This window comes from Glycine soja, chromosome 5 (genome assembly GCF_004193775.1).
Source record: "Glycine soja cultivar W05 chromosome 5, ASM419377v2, whole genome shotgun sequence".
NCBI lineage: Eukaryota > Viridiplantae > Streptophyta > Magnoliopsida > Fabales > Fabaceae > Glycine > Glycine soja.
Window position 1 is genome coordinate 1,839,416 of NC_041006.1, and position 27,121 is coordinate 1,866,536.

The 27,121-nt window shown below is 31.5% G+C and overlaps 4 protein-coding genes across 5 annotated transcripts; 1 reads left to right on the forward strand and 3 right to left on the reverse strand.

Moving 5' to 3' along the window:
* Positions 1–3,673: 3,673 nt before the first annotated feature.
* On the reverse strand, positions 3,674–5,343 carry LOC114411436. Its single transcript, XM_028375123.1, has 2 exons — positions 4,470–5,343; positions 3,674–4,154 (listed from the first exon to the last, which is right to left on the reverse strand). The coding sequence occupies exons 1-2, from the start codon at positions 5,276–5,278 to the stop codon at positions 3,980–3,982; spliced, it is 984 nt and encodes a 327-aa protein (XP_028230924.1). The 5' UTR covers positions 5,279–5,343; the 3' UTR covers positions 3,674–3,979.
* A 2,637-nt stretch (positions 5,344–7,980) lies between these two features.
* On the reverse strand, positions 7,981–10,479 carry LOC114411801 (presenilin-like protein At2g29900). The gene has a single exon (XM_028375501.1). It carries the CDS (start codon positions 10,424–10,426, stop codon positions 9,056–9,058), a length of 1,371 nt encoding a protein of 456 aa, XP_028231302.1. The 5' UTR covers positions 10,427–10,479; the 3' UTR covers positions 7,981–9,055.
* An 851-nt stretch (positions 10,480–11,330) lies between these two features.
* Positions 11,331–14,918, forward strand: LOC114411802 (glycine-rich RNA-binding protein blt801-like). The gene is made up of 5 exons (XM_028375502.1): positions 11,331–11,459; positions 11,960–12,110; positions 12,209–12,277; positions 12,435–12,541; positions 14,026–14,918. The coding sequence occupies exons 2-5, from the start codon at positions 11,969–11,971 to the stop codon at positions 14,530–14,532; spliced, it is 825 nt and encodes a 274-aa protein (XP_028231303.1). The 5' UTR covers positions 11,331–11,459; positions 11,960–11,968; the 3' UTR covers positions 14,533–14,918.
* Positions 14,919–16,635: 1,717 nt separating this feature from the next.
* LOC114411803 lies at positions 16,636–21,348 on the reverse strand. 2 transcript variants are annotated; one of them, XM_028375505.1, is made up of 4 exons: positions 21,095–21,348; positions 20,071–20,868; positions 18,914–19,335; positions 16,636–17,553 (listed from the first exon to the last, which is right to left on the reverse strand). In XM_028375505.1, exons 1-4 carry the CDS (start codon positions 21,099–21,101, stop codon positions 16,783–16,785), a joined length of 1,998 nt encoding a protein of 665 aa, XP_028231306.1. In that variant the 5' UTR covers positions 21,102–21,348; the 3' UTR covers positions 16,636–16,782. The 2 variants fall into 2 exon arrangements, with proteins under 2 accessions (XP_028231306.1, XP_028231305.1); XM_028375504.1 differs by having other exon boundaries at positions 20,071–21,348.
* Positions 21,349–27,121: the final 5,773 nt, after the last annotated feature.

A 27,121-nucleotide genomic window follows, 5' to 3' on the forward strand; every position in this document is an offset into this window, starting at 1 on the left:
TTTGCTCTGAAATGTGTTATGTTGTGGGCGGCGTTTTCAATTCCTAGTTTTCGCGCTTCGTTTCCGCAAACAATTCGCGCCTTCCGTTTTGCTTTTTTTTTGGGAAACGCGATGGTGAGAAAATGAAAATAATATTTTTAATACATGGTAATATCTTATTGTTTCCATCTGTTTTCCCTCGCAAATCAGAACAAATTAATATAATGAAATTAATATATTGTTGTTTCAATTTAATGATGAATTTTTCCAGGCAAAAGTAAAACAAGTTGAAAATTCAAATCGTGTAATTCTGTTTCTATTCTTTTATGAAGTTAGATTTGTTCCTTTAATAAATTAGAAACATAGGTTACACGTAAAACAAATTCAATAACAAATTATTTTTTGTTAAAGTGTTTTTTGGTTCAATAAAAAATTATTGAATTGCAATAAAATTTACATTCAACTATAATTTTAACCTATTTAATTTTCATCTTCTACACAGAGAAATAAAAAGTAGATAATAAACAGACGGCACTTTGATAATGTTATTAAATTCATTATACGTTTCTTATATCTTTTTAAAAATAAAAAAAAACATATATGTAATATAAGGGATTGTTAAGTTACACTCACTAATTTTTAACAAAGAGTAAGTTAACAATCAACATATTTTCTTATGGACAAAAAATTCACTTCTTTATTTTTAAAAAATCATTTAAAATAAAGGATAATTTTGAGATTTTATCTATAAGCACTCTCATCTCTCTCAAATTAGTAAGATTGTCTTATGATCTTCCAAAATTACACTTGACATCACATTTTTTCCCCCTAATTCCTAATTTCTTTCACTCTTCCCGCAAATTCTCATCTGCACACAGTAGCATAAGTCATAAGGTTTTGTCCAATTTCTATAAGTGTAACAACTAAAATGGGCTTCAAAATCACAAACTGCAGAAACGCTTGAAATAGAAGTTTTAGAAACGAGAGATGAATGTAAATTACGATATAAAGTCTCTACCAAAATCCATTGAATCTCCGGAATGTCTAGGTCATTTTCCAATAATCCATAAAAATAAAAATAAAAATCTCCATAATGTGTGGCAAATACATCATCCTAGTACTCACAAGTTTTTAAAAAATCCACTGAAAATTCAAGGGTACGTGAAAGCAATGTCCAAAACGAAATTCAAGTTCAGGATGAGAGGTCGGAGGAAGAGAAATATGTGTCAGCAAATGTGATTTATGAGGACAATTTGACTGATTGGAGAGAGAGATGAGAGTGCTAATAGATGAAATCTCAAAATTACCTTTTACTTTAAATGATTTTTTAAAACATGGAAGCTAATGAGTTTTTTTGTCCATAGGAAAAGGTGTTAATTGTTAACTTATTCTTTCTTAAAATATAGTGGGAATAAGTTAGCAATCTCCATATCAAATTCATTCTCCTTTAATTAATGCAATTAATACAATTTTAATGAGATAATTCAAAATTTAGAATAATTCAAGATTTGATTTATTAAAATTTTATTACATAGAAATAGTTGTATTATACATGTCATAATAATTGTATTATTCACCCCATCTTTACGTATTATACATATCATAATAATATTCTTAATTTACACGACAAATTAATTCATTAATATTTTAAAAATAATATCTTACCAGTATTTTTAATTTTAATATTCTTGGATAAAACTATATTTTTAAAAATGTATGATATCTTTTTAAACAATTTATATAAAAATTCTAAAGTCGAAGATTAAATTTATTGTAAATTTGATAGTTTAGTACTTAATTTGTCGTGCATTTAATAGATTCAGAAAATAAATTAATTGAAAATGACTAATTTTTCATGAAAGTTAAAATCAGTATTATATAATATATTGTTAATTTCTTTTAAGTTTTAAATTTATTGTGTTATTAGTATTCTTTATTTTTTAATAAGAAAAGTATTTTTTATTTTATTTTAGTATGAAAGCAAGTTCTTATATGCATTTTATGATCCAGTCAAAAGTGAGGACTAATTTTTTTAATATAAAAAATTAAAACAATTGCACTTAAGTTAATAATTCTAAATTTAATAACTTTAGCTATTTGAAACTCTTATAAATACTTTCCAAGAAAATTAAAATTTTTACAATGTTTTACAAATTGCTCTTGAAACTAAAAATAATTGAGATTAAATAATTAAACTTTTAAAAGTATCATAGATATTTTTTAAAAACTGAAAATAGTTGCGTAAAACTTAGTAATTTCAAATTACGTAATTTTAATTATTTTAATTTTAATAAATACTTTGACGAAATTATAAAGTATTACGGGTTAAACTAATATCTTTAAACTTACTTATTTTAATTATTTATAATGATCACAAATGCTTTATTGAAATTAAAATTTTAAAGAATAATTAAGATTAAATAATTATATTTAAATTAAAATTTGAATTATTTAAAAAATATTATAATTTTTCTTAAAAATTTAATCTTTTAAAAATATTATAGATGCGTTTAAAACTTGAATAGTTACGTGTAAATTAGTAATTTTAGTTATTTGAAAATTATTATAAACTCATAAAATATGTTTAATTGAAATCGAGGATATTTAAAATTAAATAATTAAGTTCATATTTACTAAATTTCATTGTTTAAAAATTGTTAAAAATGTTTTTTTTCCTGAGAATTGTTTTATCGATAATAAACATGATATCTGATCAAATTTAATACAAACTAATGTGAATATGATATTATAATGACTAATCGGTGAAGTATATATTATTAAAATTACATTTTTTATTCAATTTTTTATTTTTTAAAAATATTTTTTACAAAATGTTAAATTAATGATCTCCATAAACGTAATTATAATGGAATAATGTGAGTTATTTGCTAGTATAATTTTTATATGAAAAATAAAGTTCCTCCTCCAAAATTTTCCGTGCATCATCTAATATATATATATATATATATATATATATATATATATATTTCTTTATTTTTAAATGTTTTAAAAAATTGTAAATAATTAAAAAAACTACCGCGCCGCATAAACTGGAAAGTTCATAGGTACCTAATGGGCCACAAGATTTAGTAATCGGAATTCAAAACTATAAAGCAAGAGAAAAAAAATTAAAAAAGAAATATGACTAATTAAAAGCACTATTTTGGTTATTAAAAAGGAATTTATCTAAAAAAACATAAAAAGAGGAATTCAGCAAAAAGTAATCATAATTGGAAGTATTATTCTATTTCAAAATAAACTGACTGGATGGAAAAAAATTATTGGATGCCAAATAAAAAACAACAAAAACTTCTCATTAAACAAAAAAAAACTACACATACATTCAAGCATTTAACAATGATATTCAAATAAATATGTCACATTCTAGTTAAAGACAAGTTTGGTGATTGATTTCTCCTTTTACTTCAATTAAAAAATGACTTGGTGGACATCCAATCACCTATTTGATATATAGTGAGAAGAAGAGATAAAACTCATAAAAAGATAAGTACAAGTATGATAGATATTTGATGGGAAGAGAACAATGACCAGTATTAATAAGTTGTTTAGAGTGGTGAGGTGTCCACCGACCATTTCTTATTTCGATTATCACAGTTTTGTGAACTAGGAAAGTAAATAATAGTCATTTCATCTAGTAGTCTATATATATTTTGTGAACATGCCAAATCTGATAGGAGATTACAAGCTTGCAATGGAATACCATGAGAATTACCTCTGGTGTTTCTTTGTTAACCTGTTAATACTACTATTAAACTAACAACCTATTATACAAAGTAAATAAGAAATTTTGACTCTGATTTCAAAACTAGGATTGTACAGAAGAAACATGACAAATAAAAGTAGAATTAAAACTAACTGACTAGAGCTACCCTGCTATGTAGATTGTGCATGGTGCTAACTTAATAAGACATAGAAATGGTTAACGGTTATGTCAAAAGACAAGAGACTTTGATGTATTGTAATGATCTCTTAATGTGTCCTAATTACAGCAAATACAGCACGAAAAGCAATTCAGCCATTTATTAGGTGCATTTGTGGATGATTTCGGGGCCTGATCAGCTGCACTTGGTGCTTCATCTTCATCTGGCTGCTTCTGTTGATTTTGCTTCTCTCCAGCACCCTTGGATGAAACACTTCTATCTCGACCTTTCGACCTTCACATTAATCAAAAAAAAAAAAAAAGATCACTATCTACAAACATGCATCATCAATCATCCGAAAAAATTATTACAGGTCCGAGATTATCTGCTTCCAACCAATCTATACCTGACATGTGATCACATTTCTAAAGTACAAAAAAAATAGTTAGTAATATGTTACATGAAGATTGGTTGACACTACATGATCCTCGACCTTATAATAATTTCTCCATTCATTTCTAATTAAGTTGATTATTCAAGTTATTAACTTAAAGAAGCTAAGCATGCATAATACTACACATAACAAAGTAGTTAGTGATCAAAGCTTACGATTGAAACGCGTAGGAACTGGCGCTGCCATTTGACTGGCGATGGAAATTGGAAGCCTTATCATCCCCTTTACCAACATTCTCTGTGGTTTGACTACTTTCCATTATAACCTCTCTCATTGTCTCAGCAGCTTTTGCTTCAGCAGCCTTCGAACTTTTTTCGTGTAGTAACTGCAGTTCATAAGTTCTTTTGCTGATATCATTGAATTTGTTTTCTGCTTGGGCATCTGGCTGGTGAGTTGGTGAAGCATTAGTCTGATCATGCATGCATACATCACCAGGCTTATCCAACTCTCCGGATTTAAAACAAATCAATTCATTTGAGAAGCTCATGTTTCCCATGTAGATGCTGAACAGTGATTCAGTGGAGGCAGTGCTCCATTCCACCGTGGAGTTTGCGTTGCTATTTGAGAAGACATGGGATGGAAAAACATACCGAGGAGAGGCTCCTGATTCACCTGAACGCTCCATCACTTGCACTGGAGGGTTTTGTATTTCTGCTCCTTGGTTGTTTGCCCTAACTACCACATCACCATGTTCATGTTTTGGCATAGAACTATTGGGAACATCATCTTCACCAGATTCTGCTGGTGTTTGTGATTCAACATTTGTGGGGATAGTCTCAGATGCAGATGGTTTGCTTTGTGATGATTCCAGTGCACTAGATGGTTTTCGGGATTGTGATGGTGATGAAGGATGAGCTTCATCCAAATTGCTATTGTTTGTTCTTTCTTGTTCTTCTTCCTTTAATTGAGATGCCTGTTGAAAATCATGTTCACCTGTTTTTTTGTTATCAACTCCGGTTTCCATCAGCCAGTAACGTCAAGTCAAATGATACAAGGTCCAGATTTTGCAATGGAAAATTTAGTAAGCTGTAAAACCAAAATCTAAAAAATGAAAAATCACATATTAACATATTATAGCTAGGTGTTAATTTTTCTATGCAAAAACCTAAAGAGACAAGGATTTGCTTCAAGTAAACTAGCACATTGAACTCTTTTTAGTTTTGTAGGCTTAGATGCTAATTTAATTAAGATGAAAACGAGATTTGGCAGTTAGCTTGACAGAGACAAACTAAGGAGATAAACAACAGGAAGAGAATGAAGGTAAAATATTAATTAGGCAAGAAACACAGCTGGACTTGCGGGAATATTACACCCGCACATATGATATATACATAAAAGACAATTTCAAATTCAATGTCAAGACAAATAACAAATTCATACCTGGTTAATTTCTCATCACCCTGTCTATAAAACATCCAAATTAATGGAAAGAGACAACAAAATCAAACCAGTCTTTGCCTTATCATGATATATATATATATATATCATGATACATACATATATATATATATATATATATATATATATATATATATATATATATATATATGTATGTATCAAAGGCAAAATCTCCCAAGCAAACCAACACAATGATTGAAATTCAATCGACGTGGTGGTGAAGCTAGTGAACAAACCCCATATACTCGCAGAAAGTAAAATTGCAAAAGAAAAAACATTCTAAAAAATTCAATTCAAAATGTGCTAGAGGAAATGAGAACATTACATGAAAAGGCAATGCGTTAGAAAGATCAAATATCGAAAGAGACTGCCGATCAGGCCCCTGCTGAAATCAACAAAGATATGGCCAAGAAATCAGCAGTCTCATTCCCTTCAAGGACAAACAAAGACAAATTATTAAAGTATGTCAAGAAAATTGGCAGAAATTAAGTTATATTGAAGAACAAGATAGATGGAGAGAGAAAGTGATGAATTGGAACAAGGAAAAAAAAAAAGGGTTAAATAAAACTTATGGTATTGCACGAGTTTAGGGGTTAAATATTCTCTCATGTTTGTCTAGTTAGTAACTAACGAACTTATTAGGTTGACAACATGCCATTTATGGCAACTTTTAACTTTGTCATCCTTACCCTGTACGTACCATGCATGACGTGGCTTATTCCTTAATATGATACTCTGAAGCCCAAGATAACAGTGAAGTATAGTTGGCAAATATCTAGTTTCCAAAATGTACGTTCAGGCTATATTCCTTCTCGATTCATATCATTCCGAAGTTTCTGAATAAGCAAAACAAAGGTGGCAACATTATGTGTGTAATTTTCATTGCCAGTTATAATTATGTGTTAAGGTTTTCAATCATGAACCACCTTTTAACGATCGTGCTAAGTTTTTTACTTAAGTGCACAGGAGCTTAAAGTTTCTTTCTTAATTCATGCCTTTAGTGGGGAAAAGTGCCTCTCCATATATCACAGAAATTATATATAATACCAAAAAAAAAGGAATGGTTTACGAAATGTACTTGCTTTTGATTGGTAAAATGACAGTTAAAAATAAAAAGAAAAAATAGACTTTGATGGGAATCACTTTAGTTTGTTGGTCAAACCTTTTTTTATACTATCAACAATTTGAATTTGGTACGTATATATCATAACATAAAGATATAGTGATATTGTAAATTCATTCCTTCTTTTTTCTTTTTTTACTTTAACTTCATCGGTTATATCTAAGGTTTCAAACCTTTAGAGTGGAATTTATGCATGGGAAATTGTTAGCATTATTGTGATTTCACGTTGAAAAATTAGTTAAAAAATTAATTATAAATGATTTTTCACATATTTAATTTTATATTATACAAGTCTATAATTATTTCAAGTCTAAAATTAATTATGAGTTAAAGCTATTTTGGATAGAAAATTATATAGTTGAATTTTATTCATAACTTTAATTCCATGAATGCATTTTCTCACCATTGATTCACCAATCTTTCTTAGAAGTATTGTTTACCATTGTTTCTTCTAAATATAATTGAATTTAATTATGTTGTATAATCAAAATAGCATAACTTTAATTTAAACTACATCAACATTTGTAATTCTATATATTTTTAAATTATTACCTATTAATTATGTGTGTATATATATATATATATATATATATATATATATATATATATATATATATATATTAATTTATGATTTTTTATTTCAAAACATCCATAGACAAAAAAAAAATGAAAAATAAATATTTAATCGTGCTTTTTTTAAAAAAAATTAATCAACAGGTGTCACATTTCAAACATTCGGAGGATTATTCGGCTATTTGGGAGTCTATAGCATTTCTCAACCCTAAATTCATTCTCTTCCAATCTAAACCATAAAATTGACAAGTTTGAAACCGTGGGTCATGTACAAGATGTTGGCAGGAGAAATTACCCCAAATCTATCTATCCTACATTATAGATCCACGCTTCTTATTAGTCCTGAAGACTATTTTATAGATGAAGTAGGTGCTCTCATATAATAAGGATCTGCTTAATTAAAAGGCCTATATGCAACACATAGCACATTCATTTCACAGCAGTGAAATTTCTGTAATTTGAAAGGTCTGTTTTGAGTAGATCTACAACATCACTATAGCAACATGGGGAGGAGAGAGATAAAACAAATGCAGTCTCAGAATAGTTTCAGCCTAAAGTACAACCAAATGAAGTTGAATTCAAAAATGCGTCTAATATGTGTGTGAAGGAAGTAGCAATACAATTACACAATACAAATGAAAGAAAAAGATCATCAGAAATTCAAACTTCAGTCCTCCATTTCCTTCAAAACAATAAATAAATAAGGGAATAAACTTAAAACTCCAGCAGAGCCTGTAAATGAGTATCCATGATAAAAAAAAAAAGAGTATCCACCACATAACTTCCAAGTTTCTAGTCCTCAATGTTGTGGTTCTACCACTCCAAGTCCTCTCTTTGCTGGATCACATATTAGTTCCTACATGTTAATCCTTGAAAACTAGGTTCAATTAATCAAAACCAGCTGACTCAAGTTGATAAAACCAAATATTAAGAAATATCACATGCTTTTTCTTTTCAGACAAGAATGAAACACTTACGACTTAAAGGGTTGCCTACCTCCATTTTATTTGGCCATATCTGACATGCAAAATCTCTTGCTTTCTAAAATAATTAATAATAAGCAGTCTCAGACTAACTACCTCCATATCCATATCTTCAATAATTTCCATTTTTTATCTATTATTTTGAAAATGATTTCCTATTATCTACAAACTTATAGTTATTTCAAGTTTTTAACAAAAAACATGATTTTACATTTCAGTCTTCTACTTCCAATAACGGGAATGGAGTGCTTGCAGTCACAGATCCTAAATCTGCAGTAAGCTAGGTGTTTTCTAATCATCAATCATAAAAGAAAAGAGTTACGGAACAAATAGCTTAATAAGAGGCATCAAAAGTCAACTGCCGAGCATAGCTGAACTAGTAAACCTGGCCTTCACCTGGTACTATGGATATGCATGTGGGGTGGGTTTGATCCCCCACATCTCCATTTCCTTTCTCCACAAGGTTCAATAGGATCTCCTCAGAACCAAAACAAAATCGGAAGCATCATAAGTGAAGTGCTATATAACCGAAAGCAAAGATACAGTTCTTGAAATCCTCAAAACTAATGATGGGGCATTGTTAAGCCAAGATTTTCAACTAAAAATATACGTGGTCATATGATATGTTTGGTCGACCAAGCCTTAACAATACAAAATTCTAACCTTAGAACAACAGGAGATTTAAGGAACATTGTACTACAAATACTTCAAGTAAAAGCCTGGTCAAGAAATAAAACAGCACGCCCATTGCCACTGACACAGGAAGAGCAGGCAAAGCTTTCTGATAAAAAGCCAAAAGCATCAAAGTTATGCCAAGACCCGCAATGATAGCAAGATAACATGCATACACCGTCATATAATCATACATTGCCGCCCTGCCAACCAAAACACTATAGAAGATAAAATCTCCCAGCCCTAACTTGATTGAACCGGAAGAACCCAATCCAATTCCCTCTAGCATCAAGTTTTCAATTGACGCAGCATCTTCTCCCCTACCAAGCTGGACATTCATTCCACGATCAATCAAGGGTGCAGAAAGGTCCGAACCAGTCTCTTGAACTCGCACCCGTCCCTCTTCCACACTCACCAAATTTCCATAACCATTGGAGCCACCAGAACTATCAGCATTCAAAATTGAATTCAAAGAAGCGTTTTCCCTAACCAAGTCTGCGCCATCCCGGTTATAGCCAGCGCTTGCACCCGAATCAGCGTGCGATTCAACATTGTCGGGGCCATGAGCCAACACTGAATTAGCATTCAAATTCTGAACCCTCCTTTCTCTCCACAACCGCCTCTGCGTGACTTCCATAGGATCCAAACTACCATGGTTCACTGGCCTAGCCTCATAAACCAATGCCGGAATTTCCTCATCCCTTGAAATTGCAAGCTCTACCAAAAGCCTTAACGGTCCAATTGGCAACAAAACCGCAGCAAGATCATACAACGCCATAGCAACAAGCAGGGCCCACGTGGTCCACTCAGGCAACATAGTAAACGAATAAGCAACCAATATCCCAACAACAACCAAATACCCCTGCGTCACAAGAATCGCCATTTTCGAAATAAACACAGTCAAAACACCCACAACAGCGAAATTACACAGAACAAGGAAGAACGTGATGCAATCAATGGGAGTACTAAACTTTTGGATCAAGAAGATCGAGACTTCGCCGCCGAGGAATAGCAGCACGATGAAAGTGGAGAAAGCCATGTAGAGTTTTAAGAACCTGGTGCATCGGAAGTAGAAGAGGAGGACCAAGACGAAGGTTGCGAAGGTGACGAGGATGACGAAGGCTAAGGAGTTCAGAAGGGCTCCTAGGAACTTGTCCCAGGTGGAGTCCGAGGTTGTTTCGTTGTACGCGATGGTGACCATGCTCATCGATGCGTCGAAGAGAGAAGAATCGGTGTTGAGAGTTGAGACCAGGATTACGACCAGGAACATGCATATTGAAACGGGTGCGATGATTCTCACGATTTCTTCCCCCAGAGAATCGAGGACGCTTGAACAGGGTCTCTGGGTTTGTGTTTCTGCCATTGCAAATATTGGAAGAGAGAAATGAAGAAAGAAAGTCACACACTGATTCAGATCGAAGGATCAGTTATCAATGTTATGGTTGGCTTCACTTCTCCTCTCTCATGGGCCGGGCCTATACATGTGAATAAAGGGACATGCTAGGTGCACCCAGCAACATTGCTGGTGCACCCAGCAATTAAGTGAATGGGCAAAATTGCCCCTGTTAAAAAAAATAATTATTTTTTCGGAAGAAGGTTCTTCCGATAGAACAATTTATTCTACCAGAAGAACCTTCTTCCGGAGAAGCTACCGGAAGAAGTTCTTCCGGTAACTTCTCCGGAAGAAGATTCTTCCGGATGAACAATTTGTTCTACCGGAAGAACCTTCTTCCGGAAGCTTCTCCGGAAGAAGGTTCTTCCGGTAGAATAAATTGTTCATCCGGAAGAACCTTCTTCCGGATGAACAAATTGTTCTACCGGAAGAACCTTCTTCCGGAAGCTTTCCGGAAGAAGGTTCTTCCGGTAGAATACAAATTGTTCTTCCGGAAGAAGGTTTTTCCGGAAAGCTTCCGGAAGAAGGTTCTTCCGGAAAGTTTTCGGAAAAAAGGTTCTTTTGATAGAGCACAAATTGTTCTTCCGGAAGAAGGTTCTTCCGGAAAAAAGTTCTTCCGGAAAGTTTCCGGAAGAAGGTTCTTCCGGAAGAACACAAATTGTTCTTCCGGAAGAAGGTTCTTCCGGAAAGATTCCGGAAGAACCTTCTTCCGGAAGCTTTCCGGAAGAACCTTCTTCCGGAAGAAGAAATTATCTTTTTTAATGCAAGGACAATTTTGCCCATTCACCTAATTGCTGGGTGCACCAGCAATGTTACTGGGTGCACCTAGCATGTCCCGTGAATAAATGGGCCTCGGCCCGTTTATCTGACAAAAAAAAAATAGAGAGAGAATTTTGCTCTTACCTATTTAATAAGTTCTACATAAACCCATTCCTTTCCTCGAAAAATCACAGATATCTTGCTAGGGTTTTAGGAAAAGACACTGTCTCGCGAGTGAACACAGGTAATCTCAATTATTCAATCTTCTTCTTTTTCTTCTTCAGTTTTCACCATGTTTCTCTTCGTTTTTGTTTAATCTCACTTTTTTTCCCTTTCATTTCCTTTTGATTCGATTTATCTGTTTACTTTTTTTCGTGTAGATCAAATATATTGCTAGGTATGGTATTATACGCGTTTTTCTTTTCCGTTTTCAACCGGCGAACTTGTTTTCTTCGGTGATCGTGAAATCTGTCTTGAAATCAGAGAGTTTGAGATTTGAACTTGTTTTGATATTAGTTTTGTTGGCTGCTGAGTGAACTTGAATATTTTCTCTCTGGATAAGCGAAGTTTGTTACGTTGCTGTCTTTAGGGTTCTTGTTTAGAACCAAAACAAAGAAATGGTTTAACATTTCATATAGGTTTATGGTTAGGATTGGGTTTTCTGATACTTGAGGTGTTAATAGTTTTTAAATGTGTGTTTTAAGCTATATGGTGTACAGAGTCATTGACATATGTTTCCTTCAGGTTACAGCAATGGCTTTCTTTGGTAGAATTGGGAATTTATTAAGACAGACAGCAAGCAGGCAGGTTAGTTCAGAATTGCGATCATCCCCTTCGTTTTTTCAGGCTATACGCAGTATGTCATCTGCTCCAAGCACAAAGCTGTTTATCGGAGGTGCTTTCGAACTTCATTTTGAGTTGGATGCTTTTTATGTTTTTTTCTTCTTTGCATAGTTGATAATAATGATCTGTGTACATATTTGTATGTAACAGGTGTTTCATATTCTACTGACGAGCAAAGTTTGAGGGAAGCTTTTTCAAAATATGGTGAAGTTGTTGATGGTAAGTAGTCAGATTCTCTGTCTTTTCTTTTTTTTTACTTTTGTTGTATTTAACAAGTTGTTTGCTGGGGGGAGTCAATGAAATTCTGTTGACATATTTTATGTTAATTAATTTTCTATTCAGTGATAGTTTCTCTTGAATGTCACGCTCTTTGTAGCTAGGATAATTATGGATCGTGAAACTGGTAGATCCAGAGGATTTGGCTTTATTACATACACTTCGGTTGAGGAGGCATCAAGTGCCATTCAGGCCTTGGATGGTCAGGTAACAGACTATTTGTTCCTAGTGTTATAATCTTGCTGCGAGTAGCATTGGTTGTAATGGTTGCTGCAAAATGATCATGTGCTGAAGCAAACCCACCCAATCTGTGGCAGTATGCATGTTGTGCGTGCTATGCTAATTTTGTTTACCTAGCATTGTTTTGTACTTGGCAAGCTTTTAAATTGTTCTCATGGTGGACATGATGTGGCCTAATAATGCAGTTCTCAGTTGGGGATGATGAAGTTGTGATGGCCATATCAGGTTATGCGGACCCATATTTAAATCCTTTGTTTTAAAATATGCAGTTGTTTTAAGTAAAATACATGTCAATATGGGCCTTATTTTAGCATACATACATCTCTTCTTACTAATGCTCATAGTTGTCAATAGCACACCAAATAACAGCGCTATGACAGAATTGAGAAGCTCTGCTTCACAGTTTGTAGTAGTGGCAGTTGTGATTGTGATGGCAGACATAATTACAGAAAAGTGTGGCTGGAGGGGGGCACTATTGGAGCGGGTCACAAAGAAAACCTATTTTGACCATGAAACAGTGTTGTTTAGGGCTGTTGAGGATCAATTTGGGATTTGTCCCCTCCTTTATTGAATCAGAACCGAAAATCCTTCTTTCTCCGTCAGTTGCAGGCACTCTTTTATGAAGTGGCACCCATTGTTCTCCTTTCTGACAAACACCCACCCTTTACTGGCAACATTTCCAGCATTTTTCTGGCCAACTGTTACAGTTCTTGTCTTTTTGGCCATCCCTGACCTCTGCTGATTCTGTGCCTCTCCATTTTTCTTGGTCTTCCCTGACCTTTGTGACAATTTTCTAGAAAACCTGCCACTGTTTCCAGTCAAATGTAACCCTTGCTTCCTTGCTCTATTTTGTCCCTGTGTTCTGATTTTTAATCGATATAAAACAGGCCCTTAATCATACTGTTTTGTTCTCTCTAAGTTTTACCCTTTAATTTCTTTATTGTAATTGGTTAGAATAGTGACCATCCTGCCACCTGCTATAGCAATTTTTGGGATTGGCTGCTCTGTACTGTAATTTGGGATTGACACCTATGTAATTTTTTATTCTATGTTCACTGTCTGTGTGGGTCCTGACAAAAGTAATAGGAATATATTTGTCACTTATTATTTTCAAACAAGATATTTGGTTAATTATTAGAAAGCCCATTAAAAGAGAGAACCATTATCCTGGCTGTTATCAGTCTTCCTTTTGCTTGATAGGCCCTTACAATATTGGGTATCCAGTTAAGTGCGATGCATTTATTACATGTCTATCTTATTATGGTAATTTTCAGTAACTTTTCTGTGATGTATGCGAATGTAATCCTTTCCTGGTGATGTTTATCATCTTGTAGTTTGTATTTTTTGATCCTTCATTAACCTTTTTGTTATCTAATTTTGCAAATTTTATGACTAGCAACAAGATATCATTTGTTACCTTGTGCTTCATTGTTCCTGTGTAACATTTTCAGGACCTACATGGTCGCCCGATTAGGGTGAATTATGCTAATGAAAGACCTCGTGGATATGGTGGCGGTGGCTTTGGTTCATACGGTGCTGTAGGTGGCGGTGGCTATGAAGGTGGTAGCAGCTATCGTGGTGGTTATGGTGGTGACAACTATAGTCGAAATGATGGGAGTGGTTATGGATATGGTGGAGGCAGGTATGGATCAGGCGGCAATTATGGGGACAGTGGCTCTGGCAATAACTATTCAGGAGGCTATGCTGGTAATGCCGGTGGTGTAGGCAATCATGAAAGCTCTACTGGTTTTGCCAGTAATGGATATGATGGAAGTGTTGTGGATGGTGGTGTTGGTGCAGGTAGTGGCACTAGCTTTGCTGATGGCTATGATGGAAGTGCGGGGTCTGAATTTGGCAGCAGTGGCCAATTAGATAGCAAAGCAAGCAGCAAAGGAGATGAGGATTTTGGTGATTACAGGGATGACAACGATGCAGATGATTTTGCCAAGAGGGCTTGATGGAATTTAATAGTTTTTAGTTTTCTACTGCTCGTGTTCTGTATCCTACCTCTTCCTAAAATCTCTATGGACTTCAACCTGGTGAGCATTTCTGGCAAGTTATCTTGATCAGCTGGACATGGATGGGAACAACGTTATCTAGGTCCATCTTAAGCGTCTTTCTTCCCTTATTTTCTTAAGAGTCAGATATCTCGTTTTTGTTGCTTACTTTGAGGTGATTGTATTAAACCAAATTGAGATATTCATACAGCATGTAAATCTGTGAATTGTTGCAAGTCGGGACAACAGTTTGAGACTTATGTGGGAATTCATATCAAGTGGTTTAGTTCTGGACGAAATAACATTTTTAAACTGTCATTTGAAATATTACTCCTCCCTTGCCATGACCCCTTTTTGTCTTGGCAGCGGACGTGAATTGTTTCTGCTAATACGCGATAGGTTTTAGTCTACAAATATTATATCATTAATGAAGTGCACAAATTAATTCAACGTGTATATATATATATATATATATATATATATATATATATATACAATTCTTTTTTTGTCAATTGAGATAATTTTAATTTCAGTGAATAACAAACAAATTTTTATTATATACAAAGCAAAAGATATTGTTTCAGTGTAATCAAATATCTTTGGGTGGGTTTGAGTCTTAAACATATAATTGTGTTTTGGGTTTGAGTCTTCAATATATAATTGTGTTAAATATTTGGAGGGAAAAAGAAACCTTCCAAGAAAGGTTAAAACATTATTAAAAAAAATTGAATATAATTTATCATCCTAAACCATTAATGAATCAAGATTCGAAATATTTCTGGAATCACAAAGTTCTTTATGATCTTAATTGAATTATGTAACTCTTTTTCACAGTAATCTCTTACTCCCTTGACAAAAATTTCTGAAGCATCAAAATCTTTAAGATGAAGAAGGTATCATTTAAATACTTGTGTAGTCTTAGTCTTAAACTTTTTCACTATCTTCATGTTCTATAAATTCTTTAAGCCGAAGTGCCTTCTCAATTTCATGACTAATTTTTTGTGCGGTTCTTACTCTCTCTCTAATTAAGTTTTTTTATGAATGTAATATTCTTTGAAAAATATATAATTAATGGTTTTTCCTATCTAAGGTTGTTTGCTGAATAGATTGAATCAATTTTGATAGAAAAATCATCTAATTTAATCATTTTATTTGTTAAATTAACCATTCAATCAGTTTTGTTTAAAATTTAAATTTAGTTTAATTCAATCCGATCTAAGCATTTAAAACAAATCATAATTTATACAATAAACATAATAAAAAATATCAAATATCTCATCTATAATCATTATATAGCTAATAGTAGTATAACTTTTTTAAATATATACTGTAATATTAAAAATAGATTTTCACAACTTAATATTTATATTTATATATTTCCTAAAAAAATAATTAGTGGTGATGATGGTGAGGTGATAGGTAGTCAAAATAAGATGGTGAGATGATGAAAGCAAGAGTGACAATAACGGTGATTTAATCTCATTTGCAGTTTTTTTCTAATTATGATCTAAAGACTCATTAAAAGTACTCATTGAAATACTACTAATCATCCACCATATAATAAATTATAATTATCACATATAAAGAACTGTTCTCAGCAAATATACGAAAAAGAAACGCAACAAGCAATGCAAGCATCTTATTGTGAATTGAATTCATCTCCAGCATTTGCGATGTTCCACTAAGGTTAGACCTTATTTGCAGAACGCAAAAACTAAATTTTGAATCTATTTGAGAAACAGATACTTCATGTGCAATATTCAAATAAGAATACGGCGAGGAAACTTACATGCACTATAAGTAATCCATCTGATAGGCCGAAAAAAAATATCATTGGTCCTATAGATTTTATCTAGAAATGCTAAAACTAGGTTCTGTCAGACTGTTTGAGACAGTGAACTCCAACATGCAAAGAGTGTCATGCTTATCATCAAACAAAGTATGCAAAGTTCACAAGCAAGGAAGCAATGGTGGGGCTCACAAGTACCATCTCGTAGACCATCCAAAATAAAAGGAGTGAATTGTGCTACTCTGGTATGGTGGGTTTGTTTGTGAAGAAATAAGTGAGAAAAGAAGGAAAATTTTCAATAACACATGTGGATCCAACACCTCTATTACACTACTTTAATTTAAATATTTTTTCTCAATTTTCTTCTACCCTACCAAACCAACCCGTATTTCTACACACATACAAAGTATTTGATATCAATGTTAATCTTCATCCATAGCATACAATATCCTTCTAGCATTTTGGAAAACAGGAGAACCTTTCTTGGTCCTTTCAACAATTTGTCTTATTAATTGCCTTTCCACCTCATAATCACACTCACAGTTTTCATCTCCAGTAACATCATTTAATTCATAATTGCTAGAGCTTAGCCCTTCCAACATTGTGACCTCACCAGAAGAGAGTTCCCTTGACAGTCTCTCTTCTTTATCAGTGGAATGAGTTAGGAGATCATTTGCTCCACAATGTTGAACCCCTAATGCATGCAAATCATGTGAATGTGAATCTACTTTGTAATCAGAAATATGGATGCTAGATGGTGAATTTTCTTCGAAGTCATCTATCTTTATTATTTCTTCATAAGAGGTGTCAATGTAAGCCCCGGGAGAGTCACCAAATAAACTCATAACTAAGGGTTCGGTAATAGGCTCACAGTCATCTTTAGTCAAGGAGGATGCTTGTCCACAACTTGAGAAATACTTTTGGGGATGACTCTCATGCTCAGATTCCATAAACCGTAATTTCCTTTGGCTATTTTCAAGGGCAATCTCAAGCTCCTGTACACGTCCCTCAAGTCTTGATTGGATAACTTCATGCAAGCACAGTGTTAGTTCATGAGGCGAAACAGCATAATTTACAGGAACCACAGTGTCACTGTCATCCTCATTTAGTTCTGAATGGACAAAATCTTTCCCAGGGATCACATCAGTTTGCAACTCACCTTGAGCAAAATCTGCTACAAAGTCAGGGTCAAGCTGCAAGAATTTTCGCGACATTAGCACACCATAGTCCCATGTTAAGCACTATTAAATTGAACATAAAAAGCATGGAATGAAGGAAAAGAGAAGAGGTAACTGTTGGAGACACAGTGAATAAAACAGAAGAGGGAAGTCACGTGTTAGAACTTAGAATTCCAATTTTAACTACAATAAAACCAATCCTGTAAAAGAGAAACACATGCTGCAGCATAAAACTAATGAAGCAAATCTTCAAGTAACAATAACAAATGCATTTAGCTACCCTAAGTTCTAAATATACAGAGCCTTAACATAGATAACTTGTCACTTGCATTTAAATTTGTTTTGCATACTCTATATATATTCTAACTGACATCTGTATAATTTTTCTCCAAAGAATATATATGGAAGTTAATCAACTAATCAAGTCATGACAAACACTCGGTTTGAAAAATATGTCTGAAGACTATGTTATTCTTACTTTCTGTTCCAGTCAAAACAGCATAATATTGTTCTTCCCCATTTCCTATTCATATGCTTACAAACACATCAGACGTTTACAACAACTGCAAGTTATGGGGGAAAAAATTGAGGCAAAAGCATACACTAAAAGCTACCTGCATTTCTTGCGGTTGAGATTTCACATTAACTACAGATATAGCCAAAGTAGAGCTTATAAAAGGTTGGGCAATCCCCACCTCAAGAATTAGCTTTTAGAGTTGAACTAAATCTAGTCTAAATTCAAGATGGTATCAAAGCCTGTCATAAATTTGCTATTGGGTCACCCTAAACTGTCCTGGTCACACAGCTTTCCCGGTGCAATATAAAAATCAAGTCAGTTCTACAATCTCCACCCTCTAGATGTCCAATCATGGGCGTGAGGGTGTGTGTTGAGATCTCACAAGTCACATCAACTATAGTAGAGCTTATCAAGATATAGGGAATCCTTATCTCATGAGTTAGCTTTTAGAGTTGAGTTAGGTGCAACCCAAATTCAAGATTTGCATAATGTATTAAATGACTAGTTTAAATTTTCTTTTTATTTATTTATTGGTGGGAAATAAACACATGGTACAGGAGGTTATCAGAACCAAAAAATCCTTCAAGTAAGAAAGTGACATTATATTTGACAATATGCATACAAGATATCCATAGTTTGCAGCTCAACATGCATCCAAGATATTTTCACATAAGCAAAGCTATTTTAAATTAGAAAAAAATAAAAAAATCAATATGTCATACTATGGTAACTAAACCAAACATATAAGAAATTATTTAAAGAAAGTATATTTCAGCAGCCATATTCCAAGACAATGAAATTTGCTTACAGGATCATGTCATTACTAGGAAATGCAAAAGATAAACATTTTATGCTTACCTCAACAAGCTCAGACAGCGGTCTTTCTGGGCTAGATTCGTTCATGTTTAATCCCAATCTCTCAAGTTCAGCTTCAAGCTCAGCTTCAATTTTGCTCATAGATTCTGATCTTTCTTCTTCCTTTTGATCATATGATTTTTTGTAGTCAGTTATTGGAGAGTTATCTGTGTGCTTTTCAGGTGAAAATCCATTTAGCTCCTTATCACAGAAGGAATGATCACAAGTACCCTGTGAATCATAATTTTCATTATGTAACTCCTTCACTCTCATTGAATCTTTCATTTCAAGTTCCTGTTGTAGATCTTGAACCAAGCTTTCAGTCTGCTTCAACAACTCTATTAACTTGTCCATTTCTCTTTTATTTGCCAAGATGGAAGTTATTATCCCAAAAGAAATCCCGAGACTGAAGAGAAATGTTTCATCTGATGATTATGTACGTGTCAACAAGAGTAGATAAAGCAAAACACACCACACAACAAGCACCAAAGACTTGATATAAACTCATGAAATAAATAGCAACCTACTTCATCAAGAAGTCAACATATGCCGTAACCAACACAGATGACTTGATTGGGTTATAAAGCTAGCTGTGATCAGCATGTTAGGCCTGGATAATAAAACCATTTTTTAATTAGTGTTAGGAATGCCATTTTAGGTCCTGAAGCAATTTTCCCCTCCGGACCAAAACAACCTCCATTTGTAAAGGAACAGTGAGATTGGCCAATTGTGCAAGATGGCAATTCTCAGGAAAAATTGGCGTGTGAATAGAAAAACCAGGATTCTGTAACATCCTTCCAATAAGTTGTGAGTTTAGACCTGTGCAAAACCCATTTGATTTTCAAAAACTCATTATATGAGTCTCATTCTCGGAGACTATTGAAATGTATATGAATATACACCCGAGTGTGTAAATGAAACAAGATTCCTTTACAAGATATTGTAAGTTTGTAACTAACCAGAGAATGCACAAGAGTCTAAAAAAATTGATATCACAATGAGCATACTGATAAATTTCCTAGAGGAAACAAGTGAAATACTCTCAAGACAAAACAAAACAAAAATCTAAATATAGGCCTGAAAGAATGTATACAAAGCAAATATTTGCAACACAGCAAAAGCTATAAAGGTATTTGTAAGTCAAAATTCAAGAACCATACCATGTTGAGTATGGATGTGCCTTCCACTAAGCACATTGCTAGTAGGGCTCAATCTCTTACTTCGTCCACTGCCTGCATTAAACTTCATCTTCTTGACATCATTAGAAGATCCAATTTTGGGTAAGCAAGGAACTGCACATAATACACTTTCATCCTTCACTTTACTGGCTTCTCCATGCAACATATATTCTCCACTTCCAGTTAATCCACTGAAAGAATCATCATCATTCGCTCTGCTGATCATTTGGTTTCCATCATTAACAAGAAATGACCTTGTCATTGTTGATGGTGATAAGACAGATTCATCCATTTGGGCATGCTCTTTGCACAGCTGAGCCATTAGGCAACTTTCTAAGGAGTTTGAAGGCCCACTAATATGCCCATACAAATGCTTAGTCCTATGAGAGGCTTTACTTCCAAAAGGACTATGGCCTAATTTTGCTGCAGACAAATCAGTAAGTAGGAAACTGCAACTGCCACCAACATAGGGGCTTTGCTCATTTCCATATCCAATATTATTAAAATTCGATACAGAGAGGGCATCACTCTCATTGCAATTCCTGAATGGCCTTACTTTTTCCCTATCAGAAGCCAACTCTATTGTCAAAAGACAATCCTGTGAACTCACATCTGAACCCCTTCTATCTAAAGAATCTCTCCCTGCTTGTGTGCAGAAGGGGTGGGTTGGGGACTCAGCATTCTCAAAATTGGAATCCTCTAAAGACAAAAGGGATGAGCCGTCACCATTCTTTGGAAGCTTGTTCAAATATTTAGCCAAGCACCCAGCTCCAGCAACGGCTGCAACAACCAACAAATCCATTTTGCCTCTTTAACACACACACACATATATCCACTACCCAAACCCCACAAAACAAATAATCTTCTTTATATGCATTATCAGCAACACACATGAAAGAGAGAAACTTTCAATCAATTTAGAGAAATTGGCGGAAACCACTATCCCTGATTCACTAACTAAACACATATTCTTCTCCCAACTCTCATTATCAATGAAGAAACCTACCTAGCATCCAATTCCAACGGCAGAGATGAAGAGAAGCAGCAACAAAAGGGACCCGTTTATGAGGAAACAGAAAAGAATGGAAACTGACGATGACAGTAAGAAAGTAGATTAGTTGGTTGCAAAAGCAAATTTTGGAAGTGATTAAGGCCTCACTGGCTGTTGGGTGCGTATACCAAAATCTATGTCTATGACTACGACACACAACCAAAGCTACCAAACCAAACAACCCTCAACCTTGCAGTTTTGGTACGAACAATGATAATACTTCCTAATTTTAAAGGAATAATAATTGAAAGAAAAACATGAATATGCACTTCAAATTGTCATTCGATCACACACGAATCCATAGATAGTAACTAGTAAGTTAGTTAACATTTTTACATAAAAAAAAAAATTAGTTAATTTTTACAATGCTAGAAAATGATTTATGATTAAATAATAACGAATTTGTTTTTACTTTAAAAATGACGTATTAATAATGATTTATGACTAAATAATAATGAATTTGTTTGTTTAAGTTTATTTAAAAGAAATTATAAAATATTTTTATTTTATTTTTATGTGTTATAAAAAAATATTATTTTTTATTTTTAAAAAATTTAAACAAACTTATAATTTGATATTTTTTGTTTTAATGATTTAATTCATAAAAAAATATGAATTAATTTGAAGTTTGATTTGAAAATAGATAAAGTTTGATTAATAATTATTTTCATCAATAATAAAATTTAGCTATTATTAAAATGATTCGATCTTAATTTTAATATCTTAATCACTTATATTTAATAACTTGATTTATAAGTTGATAATAAGTTGTTAAAGTAAAACATTTTTTATTAAAAATGTATTTATTATGTTTTTATATTCTTAATATAATGAACATTTATAATCTTATTTTATTTTCATTATTTAAAACCAATTCTAAAAAAATATATTAAGAACCTTTTTTTTTCCTGCCATGGAATTGTCATTGAAAAATTGAAGAGATAATGCAAAGTCTTTTTGGCAATCTAGAAAAAGTCTCTTTTAAGCTGCTGCGCAGTGGGGCGTTTTGTCTAATGTCTATTTCTTTGGTATAATGGCCGTTTCACAAGAAGATTCAAGGACCATAAATAAGAAATCATTATTGTCATTCAATAAATCCAACTATACTACAACCATCTAATAATCCTTCAACAAAATTATCAAGGGTGTGCATTTAATCCAAAGATAATCATAAATCGTGTCTCGTTATAATTTTAAAAAAATTATCTTATTTTATAAATAAATATGCTAACTTTTTTTAAAGAAAAAGTTAATTTTGAAAAAACTGCGTGTGCATAAAATTAATATTTTAAATATAAAATAATTTTAAATAACTTGAATAATTTTTTTAATCATAAATATGAATATATCTTTAAAACTGCTATAAGCCTTTATTCAAAATTAGTTTTTCTTAGAAAATAAAAGAAATTATTAATACTAAAATAAATTTTATTCAAAGCAAAATTAATTTTAAATAAGTAGTACTATACAATTTTATTTTTATTAATGCAAATGCATTTTTTTCTAGTGACCAAACAAGTTGTAACATTTTGAAGTCTTTTTAGTATTTATTGTTTCGTCTAACTCATGTGATATAATTAATGTTATCACACTTGATTTGAACTGATGGGTTCATCAATTGGCTTGGAAATCAAATACCTTATCGATTTGAGTTACTAAATGAATCGGCCATGCAACAGATAGTGAGTAAACCATTGTAAAAATCATTGTAACTGCATGAATTTTAATGAAGAAGTTCATCTTATTTATAAATATGATAAGTTAACCAAAATTTTCCCACACCAAAAACAAGTAGAGGCACAAAATATGTTGATAGTAGCAAATTTTGGTAAAATACTCATTTTAATATTCAATTGTGGTTACTCTATTTATATAGTTTCTCTTGTCCGAATTTATTTAACCACTATAGTTAAATATTAAATTCACTCTATGTATATTTTGTTTCTTAGCAAGAAAATGTCTCATTAGATATTTTATACTTCCAATTTTATGCTCAATATCAAATAAAGTAGAAAGTGATAGGCGAGGGGGGATGATATGTATTCACTTTATCAAAGATGGAAAAAAATGATAGTATTTAAAGTAAGGGTAGTAAAAGAATTAACAAACACACTTTATTCATTCTATTTATTATCCAAATGATAAAACAAAAATATTGATCCGTTTTTTATAAAATATTTTAACAATCAAATAGAACTTTTAAGCCTTTGTGTTTCAACTAAATTGCTGCACATTCCACACACCAAAAAAACACACGGTCTACCATTAAATATATATTAAAAATTTTAATATTATATATATTAATTATTTTATAATATAATTAACCTGCTAGAAGATTTAAAAAGATCAATTTGTATGAAGCTTATGAATTGGTCCAACCATATCAGCTTTACCGAAGAAAAAAAAATTGAAATTATGCTATTCTATTGGATATACCAATAATTGTGATCAGAGGCCTAAAGAACCGCATCAAGGCCCAGAACTCCCTCATTTGGAGTCATATTCGGTTATGGCATGCTATTATGCAAAACAAAACAAAAACACATGGTTATCAATGCGAATCCTTGAACACACATTTGTACGGTTATCTATAATGACCAGAATATGTGCTTTTTTTTTTACAATTTTTTTTACGTCCCTAATAAACGTGCTTTAAAAATTACATATATGTTTTCTAGCGATGCTATATTCTTGTATAACGAAGTCTTTTTAATTATTCCAATACTTTTAAATATAAAAATCATACAATATTTTCATCATCTAATAATTAAGAAAATAATAAGATGTGCTAAGAAGATATAATATTATTAAATATTTTTAACAGAAGATACTGAGTCTGGGGAAGTAAAATAAATACGGAAGTTAGTAACTCTCTCTCTCTCTCACACACACACATATATATATATATATATATATATTAGAACATATAACCTAGAACTAATAACTTTTATTTTAACCAACAAGGTCTAATTAGTAAAGGAACTCATTCCAAAAGGATGTGACTAAATTTTTTTTTATTCAAAAACAAAATAGTAGTATATTGATTGGAAAATTTTAATTTTCTTATTATATTAAAAAATTATTATCATGCTTTTTTGTTATTTTCTCACGTATTACTTTAATTTTTATACGTTATTGTTCATCTCTCTCTGATCTCTTATAAAAATACAAGTAAGAAAATAGTAATTAATATTATCTTGAAATTTAGAATGATGGATAAATAGAAATAAAAATTTGATATTCATTTAAAATAAAATAAATAAAATGATAAATTAACATAAACTTAATGTCATAATATTTTATTTATTTTTGTAACTATTACATATCTCTATTGATTTAAATCTGAAATATTTGTCTTTCCTTTCCCTTTCTTCTTAAATTCCACTTCCAAACATATCCTAAAGATATTTTAATTTATAAAACATTTTTTCATAATAATTAATGGACTTAATAAACAGATAATTAAAAATAGACAGTTTAATAATTTAGTTATGAAAAAATATTAATTAATATTTTCCGTTTTTATTTGAAAAGGACACAATATTTAGCCAAATTTTTAAGACAAACAATGATTTAACCATTGAGTTAAATACATTATAAATTTAACTCGCCTTAAATTAATAATAATTACTTCACATTTTACATTTTCTTACCTGATATGAACTAAATTGAAGATTAAATGCTGAAAAAAATTAACTATTTTCAGACTAGTTTCTGTATACTCTAATTATTTTATCGATTTAGTTTCAAAAAATTAAAAAGGTATAAAGTCATCACTTGTAGCATGATTAGTTAAGATAACTAAGATTCAAACCTATGATGATTTACATTTACTCGTCCATCACGGTTGTCTGTTGTCTTTGCCCATAGTTTTCCCTCGTGTATTGTAACTAGTTGTCAGGAAAGTGCGTCAAGGTCGAGGCACATATTAAAGTCAGAGAACGCCGTCGATATTTTTTTTGGTTTTATAATAGTCATGCCCTATTTTACAGGTTATTTTTTTTTATAATTATATTGTTGGTAAGAATTATCTATCGACAAGCCGATGCTCCTTTAAGTATTCTCAATATTTAATAAGTTCATACGCCACTAAAATTAGATTATTAATTTAGAATTTGTATAATTTCTTTAGGATAAATAGTCACTTTTGTCCTTCAATTTATAATTCGCTGATAAATACGTCATTGAAAGATAAAAATACAAAATTTAATTCATAAAAATGTAAAAAGTGTTATAAATATGTCATGCCGTCAACTTTCATTTGTCGTTGTTAATAAAATAATCTACACGGAGGGGCAAATTTATCACTAAAACGATTGTCAACATGAATTGTCAGCATAGAGACATATTTATTATAATATTTTTTTTTACTTTTCATCTTCCCACTCCACTAACAAATGCGTTTCTAAAAGATGAAAATGTAAAATTTAGTACCTGAAAGTATAAAAAATATGACAAATATATTTGAACGTTAATAATAAATTGTGACTAATTATTATTATTATTATTATTATTATTATTATTATTATTATTATGCGTTTATAATTTACAGTTCTTATTCGTTTAATACTTATGCATTTTTTTAAATTTTCTTTTAATATATATATTTTTATTATTTTGATTTTCTTGTTAAATTTTAATCTTTGCTGTTAAAAAAAATTATCTTATAACTTATAATTTTATCACATTTCTACTAAATTTCACAGCAAGCACGATAACTTATATGTTGTTCTATATCTCGATGAATTTAGGAACTTTTACTTGTATTGTATCATTTGGTCTACGTACCGGAACTGATAATGTTTAAATTTATTTCATATCACAATTCCAACTTAAGTGTCCTCGAAAATAATATGTTGAGAGTTTTGAGTAGAAAAACACAACCGACTGCAAGATCAAATTTATTTATTTATTTATTTTTAAAAAGAATTTAATCAACTATTTTTTTATAAAAAAATCTCACAAAATTTAAACTAGATAAAGCTAAAGTGGAATTATAAGTTTTTTTCCTATATATATATATATATATATATATATATATATATATATATATATATATATATATATATATATATATATATATATATATATATATATATATATATATATACCCCTCAAATATTAAAGAATTCATTGGATCAACCTTATGTGCTTCCATTCGAGACAACACTTATTATACATAATATGAATAAAATGAAGACAATTACTAACAAACAAAGAATCCAAATAAATTTAAATAAAAATATAATAATGCTCAAAATAATATAGAGGTTAACTTTAAAATAAAACAAACAAAAACTAATACAGAAGTTTTTTCTTTTCTTTGGGATGTAGAGTTGTATCTCTTGTTGATTTAGGGATTACAACAACCTTGCATTCCATTTGACATACTATGATAGAGTACGTAATAAAGATTAATAATTAATCAAAGAAACAAAAAATTTCAAAAAATAAAAAGTTTTTATTTTTTAAAATAGTAACTCAATTTTTTATATCATAAAACTAAAGAATTTTATTTTATTTTGGAAAATAAGTAGTTATATTGATTAATTAAAAAATTAATTAATAATTTGATAGATGGATAAATAGATAGATAATCAAAATATAAGAGTTCAAATCTTAAGCTGTATTTTACTATTTTTTAATCCCCTTTTTCATAGTTTCTCTCATATATAATTTATTATTAACGCTCAGATATATTTTTCGCACTTCTTATATTTTTTGGGAACTAAATTTTACATTTTCATCTTTGATGGATATATTTGTTAGCGGAGTGGGAAAATGAAAAGTCAAAAAAATATGTCTTTATGCTGACAATCCACGTTAGCACTTATTTCAATGACAAATTTATCCTTCCGTGCCACGTAGGCCATTTTATTTAGGGTGACCGGCGGAAGTTAATGGCATGATATATTTGTCCCATTTTTTACACTTATAGGGACTAAATATTATATTTTCATCTTTCAGAAATGTATTTATCAA

Coding starts and splice junctions, on each gene's coding strand:
- LOC114411802 (XM_028375502.1), top strand. CDS start 11,969: ATGGCTTTCTTTGGTAGAATTGGGAATTTATTAAGACAGACAGCAAGC. Junction 12,111..12,208: donor CACAAAGCTGTTTATCGGAG/GTGCTTTCGAAC, acceptor TGTATGTAACAG/GTGTTTCATATTCTACTGAC. Junction 12,542..14,025: donor TTCAGGCCTTGGATGGTCAG/GTAACAGACTAT, acceptor TAACATTTTCAG/GACCTACATGGTCGCCCGAT.
- LOC114411436 (XM_028375123.1), bottom strand. CDS start 5,278: ATGGAAACCGGAGTTGATAACAAAAAAACAGGTGAACATGATTTTCAA. Junction 4,155..4,469: donor AGTTCCTACGCGTTTCAATC/GTAAGCTTTGAT, acceptor ATTAATGTGAAG/GTCGAAAGGTCGAGATAGAA.
- LOC114411803 (XM_028375504.1), bottom strand. CDS start 20,890: ATGGATTTGTTGGTTGTTGCAGCCGTTGCTGGAGCTGGGTGCTTGGCT. Junction 19,336..20,070: donor GCACATCCATACTCAACATG/GTATGGTTCTTG, acceptor CATAATCATCAG/ATGAAACATTTCTCTTCAGT. Junction 17,554..18,913: donor CGCTGTCTGAGCTTGTTGAG/GTAAGCATAAAA, acceptor AAATTCTTGCAG/CTTGACCCTGACTTTGTAGC.
- LOC114411801 (XM_028375501.1), bottom strand. CDS start 10,426: ATGGCAGAAACACAAACCCAGAGACCCTGTTCAAGCGTCCTCGATTCT.